The sequence below is a fragment of the Lampris incognitus genome, chromosome 17 (genome assembly GCF_029633865.1).
Source record: "Lampris incognitus isolate fLamInc1 chromosome 17, fLamInc1.hap2, whole genome shotgun sequence".
Lineage (NCBI taxonomy): Eukaryota > Metazoa > Chordata > Actinopteri > Lampriformes > Lampridae > Lampris > Lampris incognitus.
Genome location: NC_079227.1, coordinates 29,464,448 through 29,471,362, shown reverse-complemented (window position 1 = coordinate 29,471,362; position 6,915 = coordinate 29,464,448). Strand labels below are relative to the sequence as shown.

At 46.4% G+C, this 6,915-nt stretch overlaps 1 protein-coding gene across 5 annotated transcripts in view; it reads left to right on the top strand.

Moving 5' to 3' along the window:
• Positions 1-1,536: 1,536 nt before the first annotated feature.
• The window catches only part of LOC130127456 (urotensin-2 receptor), a 6,588-nt gene continuing 1,209 nt past the window's right edge, over positions 1,537-6,915 (top strand). Inside the window, exons 1-4 of one of the 5 annotated variants that reach the window (XM_056297102.1) lie at positions 1,537-1,609; positions 1,948-2,091; positions 3,864-4,614; positions 5,317-6,915. The exon at positions 5,317-6,915 is cut by the window's right edge and continues 1,209 nt beyond it. In XM_056297102.1, the coding sequence (XP_056153077.1) occupies positions 3,892-4,614; positions 5,317-5,694 (1,101 nt within the window). In that variant the 5' untranslated portion in view covers positions 1,537-1,609; positions 1,948-2,091; positions 3,864-3,891 and the 3' untranslated portion in view covers positions 5,695-6,915. The other 4 variants (XM_056297101.1, XM_056297104.1, XM_056297103.1 and 1 more) reach the window with 4 other exon arrangements.

Sequence of the window (6,915 nt, the reverse complement as noted above, 5' to 3'; positions counted from 1 at the left end):
TGTCCTCAGGTGCACCGCCACAGCAGCGAGAGGCGACGCTGACCTTGGCTCCGTCCACTGAAAACAGTGGGTATCAGATTTCCGTGGCTATAAATACGAGCACGGCCTCTCCTCACTTATTGATATATGCACATGCAGGTGCGCCGGGGAAGCGGGCCTCTGAAATGTGGCGTGTTCCCCTGTCTCACGGGGCCGTGTGCACGCCTCCTGTTTTCGTGTTGCACGCCACCACTGCATGGAAATATGGAGCAGGGCTTGGTGAGAAAGAGGGAGGGGAGAGAGAGAGAGAAAGTGAGACAGTCAGACAGAGAGGAGAGAGAGAGCAGACGAGAGAGAAAGTGAGACAGTCAGACAGCGAGAGAGGACAGAGGAAGAGAGAGAAAGTGAGACAGTCAGACAGAGAGAGAGGACAGAGGAAGAGAGAGAAAGTGAGACAGACAGAGATAGACGAGAGGAAGAGGGAGAGAGAGGAGGACACATTTACTGCATACCTCCCCCATGACCATGCCCCTTCTCGCTTCCTTCCCCCTCTCTCTCTCAATCCTCTCTCTCTGTCTCTCAATCTTCTCTCTCCCACTTTATGCTGATGTGCGAATGCTCCCTAACAGTGCCCTCCTCTCTCCCCCTCCCTCTGCTCACCACTCTCTCTCTCTCTTGCTCTGTGTGTGTGTGTGTGTCTCTCTCTCTCTCTCACTGTCTCTGAGTGTGTCTCTCTCTCACTCTCTCACCCAGTGGTGCTCTCCACTCTCTGTCTTTCTCTCTCTCCGTCTCTCACCCAGTGGCGCTCTCCACTCTCTCTCTCGCTTTGTGTCTTCTCTCTCTCTCTCTCTCTCTCTCTCTCTCTCTCTCTCTCTCTCTCTCTCTCTCTCTCTCTCTCTCTCTCTCTCTCTCTCTCTCTCTCTCTCTCTCTCTCTCTCTCTCTCTCTCTCTCTCTCTCGCTTTGTGTCTTTCTCTCTCTCTCTCTCTCTCTCTGTCTTTCTCTCTCTCCGTCTCTCACCCAGTGGCGCTCTCCACTCTCTCTCTCGCTTTGTGTCTTTCTCTCTCTCTCTCTCTCTCTCTTTCTCTCTCTCTCTCTCTCTCTCTCTCTCTCTCTCTCGCTTTGTGTCTTTCTCTCTCTCTCTCTCTCTCTCTCTCTCTCTCTCTCTCTCTCTCTCTCTCTCTCTCTCTCTCTTCTCTCTCTCTCTCTCTCTCTCGCTTTGTGTCTTTCTCTCTCTCTCTCTCTCTCTCTCTCTCTCTCTCTCTCTCTCTCTCTCTCCTCTCTCTCTCTCTCTCTCGCTCTCTCACCCAGTGGTGCTCTCCACTCTCTCTCTCTCTCTCTCTCTCTCTCTCTCTCTCTCTCTCTCTCTCTCTCTCTCTCTCTCTCTCTCTCCTCGCGCTCTCTCACCCAGTGGTGCTCTCCACACTCTCTCTCTCGCTCTCACCCAGTGGTGCTCTCCACTCCCTCTCTCACTCTGTGTCTTTCTCTCTCTTTCTCACTCTCTCACCCAGTGGTGCTCTCCACTCTCTCTCTCGCTCTGTCTTTCTCTCTCGCTCTCTCGCCCAGTGGTGCTCTCCACTCTCTCTGTCTCGCTCTGTGTCTCTCTGTCTCTCACCCAGTGGCGCTCTCTCGGTGAGCGGGAACTCTCCGTAACCAGCTGGATCTCAGTGTGATTCTAGCCTCTCTTCACAAACATTTCCTTTCCTTTTTTTTCCCACATTTCTCCCTCAATCAATTTCTCGGCTGTCGAGTCAGAGGTGATATTTATCTCGGTGCTCGTGAGCGGAGGGGATACAACAGAAGTTGTAACATTGCTCTTAATCTCGCCACGCTGGATTGGTTTGTTTCCTGTTGACAGTACTACTTTAACAGTGGTGGGAGTTGTGTGTTAGTGGACTGACTCGTTTGTTTCTTTTTCTATTTCACAATGGCTGGATCTGGACATTTTCAAGATATGTTTCACTTCTCAGATCCTCTTCTGGACCTTTTAATAAGGCGAGAAATCTGTGCCGTCAGTGTGAAGTTTGGTGGACCAGAGTGAGAGTGAAGCGATGGCTGGCGGACGGGGAAACGTGACGGAGTGTTGAATCTTTCAGCCCCAACAGACAGTCGAGGTAAGACAGAAGACACACGCCTTCAGAGACACCTTATATTCAGAGGGGCTTCCCATGTGTACACACACACACACACACACACACACACACTCACACAAAGGTGCATGTGCACAAATCAACACGATCAGTATACTACACTGTGTAGTCTCACAGGCACGCTCTTAAGCAAACAAATCTGGTCGTGGTCTTTTGATGGAGAAAATAACAGAAGCCTACCAGTGGATCGGGGAAGAGTGAGTATGCAACTCTGCACGCTGTGTGTTTTCGGGTTCTCTGAAACAGACTCAGTTGTATACTGGTAGAGAAAAATACTTTCACGATGTTTTCTGTCTGAGTCTAGACCGCTCAGAATTAGACTTGACCCTTTAGGCTAAGGTAAAATACTCTGTGCTCCATTACCTTCACCCACCGTCAGCTGTGGCTAAACTGTTTTTGGCCTGCAACAGCAGCTACAATAACTCTTCTCCCTGAATAATCAATAATAATGCATTGACAGTAAACATGGTGCACTCTGAGAAAAAATGAAAATAAAAAAATGCTGGTGTCATCTTCCCAGTTTTCAGGGAAGGCAGCTGCATTTTTGGCATCAGCCCTTTGAGATCTTGAGGCATCTGATGACATAAGACAAGAGGTGTAGGCGCTTGTCGTCATCATCACCGAACCTATTGGTCCTCAAGTTTGCATTTCATTCCCTGGTGTTTTCCCATAAAACTTTTACGATACTTGATCATGATGTCATCCTCTTCTATAAAAGAGGATGACGTCATGATCATCTCTTCTACTGGCAACAAGAAGATTAATGTGCAATTTCTGTTGACTGAACTACACCTTAGAAATGCCTATTCGTTACTCTTATTTCTTATTTATTTATTTTTTACGATTTTATTTTATTTTTATTCTTATTTATTTTTTATGGTTTTTACAATTTTTTAAAATTCTTGTTTATGTAAATTTTTATGATTTTTAACTTTATTATTATTTATTCTTGTTTATTTTTAATGATTTTTATGATTTTTTTATTCATTCTTATTTTTAATGATTTTTATGATTTTTTAAATTGTATTCTTATTTGTTTTTATTATTTTATTTCGTAGAAATGCCGATGAAAGCATGTGCTTTCAGCCTCACTTCCTATTATTTATCGTATCTTAAAAAATTGTAGCTTGTGTCTAACAGTTATTGAATTACCTCTGTCACCAAAGAATGATTTGCAAAATATTTCTAACCAATTCATTTTCCGAACAGGCTTGCATCAGTTTTAATCCTGCTTCGACTGTGTATGCTGTTCCTATCATGCCCAGTTCATGATGGTGTTATAAAACATCATGGTTTCTAAATTCAGAGACAAATATCTGCATCACATTTTATACCCAGCATGTGTTTTCTTTCATTACACATCTGTCTTAAAATGTAGTTTATGGAGACGCTATTTAGGCTCATATGGAGTTGTAAATTATTTGGCCTGGGCTAGAAGTTCTCTGTTTTCTCGTTTTTGAATAGTCAGGTGGGTTAAAGTGGCTTCTTATTTTGCTGGACTTTAATGAGTAGACAAGGTGTCAAATGTCTGATGAGCTTCACGTTGAAACAAGCTCGGGTCATCCACTACAAATTGTATCTAGCAATTCCTTCATGATGACTTCACCACTAATAATTGCTGTTAGCAGCTCAGTACAGAATGTAAGTTAAAGATAAAATGTAATTTTTAGTAAAGCTGTCTCTAAACTCCAGCTTGTTTATTCTCTTACCATCCCATTCTCTGTCCTTCCATTCAGCCCCCATCTCTCTCCCATCTATTCAGAGATGACCACAGTGTCCATGGAGCCACTAGCAGTGCTGGTGGAGAGGGCCCCCAATGCCACCGACGCCCCTTCGAACATACCCACCTCCCACCAAGATTCAGCTGCCACCTTCACCATCGGCACAATACTTTCCATCATGTGTCTGGTTGGCGTCTCCGGGAACATCTACACCCTGGTGGTCATGTGCCACTCCAAGATGACAGCAGCCTCCATGTACATCTACATCATCAATCTGGCTCTGGCAGACCTGTTGTATCTACTCACCATCCCCTTTGTAGTCTGCACGCACTTCCTCAAGGGCTGGTATTTTGGAGATGCAGGTTGTCGGATTCTGATCAGTATGGATTTCCTGACCATGCACGCCAGTATCTTCACGCTGACCGTCATGAGCACTGAGCGCTACTTTGCCGTGCTCAAGCCCCTTGACACGGTCAAGCGGTCAAAGAGCTACCGCAAGGCCATCGCTCTGCTCGTGTGGGCCGCTTCTTTCATCCTCACCTTACCGATGATTGTGAGTATTCAGCTGATGACGGTTGGCAACAAGGCTATGTGCCAGCCTACGCTGCCGCCACTCTCCTACAAGGTTTATATCTCCTTCCTGTTTTGCACTAGTATTGTAGCTCCAGGCCTGATTATTGGCTATCTCTACATCCAGCTTGCACGAACATATTGGATTTCACAGACGAAGACCTTCAAACAAATCAAGAAACTGCCTAATCAAAAGGTCAGTGGGAATAAAATGATCACATACTTGATAATGCTGGGCGATGTGGAAAATGTTATCAATCATATAGGGAATCTCACCCGAAATTGATATATGCCATGATATCTACTTTCATATGCAAAAACACTATGTTTAAGATATCAGCTGAAGTTCATCACATTGGCATCCAGATGGCATAGCGGTCTATTCTGTTGCCTACCAGCACGGGGATCGCCGATTCGAATCCCTGTGTTGCCTCCGGCTTGGTCGGGCATCCCTACAGACACAGTTGGCCGTGTCTGTGGGTGGGAAGCCGGATGTGGGTATGTTGTGTCCTGGTCGCTGCACTAGCACCTCCTCTGGTCGGTCGGGGCACCTGTTCAGGGGGGAGGGGAATAGCGTGATCCTCCCACGCGCTACGTCCCCCTGGCAAAACTCCTCACTGTCAGGTGAAAAGAAGCGGCTGGTGACTCCACATGTATCGGAGGAGGCATGTGGTAGTCTGCAGCCCTCCCTGGCTTGGCAGAGGGGGTGGAGCAGTGACCGGGATGACGGAGAAAATAGGGTAATTGGCCAAGTACAACTGGGGAGAAAAAAGGGGAAAAATCCACAAAAAAACCCCCCAAAAAACAAAAATGTTACTACCACCTTTATAATGACCACCCTCAAGTAGTTCCAGTTAATATTCACTTCGTGTCAACTCCCTTTTTCTTAACCCTCCAGGTGCTGTACCTGATCTTCACCATCGTGCTGCTTTTCTGGGCCTGCTTTCTGCCCTTCTGGATCTGGCAGCTGCTGGGCCAGTTTTCTCCCACGCTGGCCCTCTCCATCAAAGCCAAACGCAACATCAACTACCTGACCACTTGTCTGACCTACTCCAACAGCTGCATCAACCCTTTCCTCTACACGCTGCTCACCAAGAATTACAAAGATTACCTGAGGAAGCGTCAGCGCACCTGGACCGCCGGCAGCTACCTCAACAGGAGGAACCGCTTTCAGCGCTCACCGCGTAGGTCGCCGTCGTCCAGCAGCCAGCAGTGCACCGAGAGCTTTGTTCTCACGCGTACTGCATCCCTACGCGCCCAGAACAGCAGCATCTGAGGTAGGAGCACCCTGTCATGATGGACATTACTGTTGGTCTTTGGTGGCGAAAGTAACACGACACTAAATCCTTCTCAGCCCTGAGATCATTGCCGTTCATCTTTCCATCTCTGCTGTGACGTTTTACCAGACAGCAGCCTGTGTGGCACTGCCTGGCCGTTCTGGGGGCTGGCTTGACATCTTGGATTTAATTTTGGCTCGTGAGAGCTTGCTACCGTAGCGCGATCTAGGCCTCGGGGATTTCTGTCTGGTCTATCAAAGTGGTGTTTCCCAAACATGTCTGTCAGTATGGAATGGCCGGATTTCCTGGTGCGTGGTGGAAACATGGCCACGTGGGACAAGGGTTGTCTCTGGTTGTTTGTGGATGGTGGATGGAGCCAAGGGCAAACTGTTGAGAACACTCCTCCTCAAAAAAATAAACTTTCTTTGACCTTTTTTTTCCCAAATACCTGCTCAGATCATCCTCTAAAATGGTTGAGCCATTGGTTCTCGTCTCTTCAGTCTCTTCAAGCCCCAACCCATAATTGCGTTTGGAACTCCATTACTCAGCTGATGGCTTTTCCTCAGTTGATTTGGAAGAACCTTTTTCCAGCCGCATGCTGACAGAAGTTACAGCGAAGCAACCGGGTGTATGTGGTCGCAAAACTTGAACTGTCAGTTGTGTCTTGTGTAAGTGTGCAGAAGGTTAAACTGTACAAAGCTTGTGTATAGAGATCATTTCGGCAATGGAAGAATTGAAGTCATGTATTTAGACCAATATTTAAATTATTACATTATCCTGCAACAACTCAAATATGGACGGAAACGCCATTGCACACATCAGTGTCAATGCATCAAACATGCTTGCAAATTGGCCACCATTTAACCGCAAGTCTTGCTTAAAGTACACATAAGACACATCAGTTTTGCCAGTCATTTCTCTGTACGCTCCAAGTCTACTTTCTTGGGCCCACGAGTGTCAGTGAAGCATCGAAATACGCTTGTACATGTTACCTAACATCAGCGGATAACACATGTAGACGTTAGCTGCCTTAACCTTTACCCATTATCCAGTACATTTTACGTGAAAGTGAATATTTCACATTATCTCTTCGAAGTCGATAAAATTCAGTTTCCCAGGACAAGCAGCTGCTACATATTAACCATTTTTCCTTCCGCACAGATTCATCTGTAACTTGGTTTGCTTTCTGGCCTGTCAGCTCTGCACCCATATATGGAAAA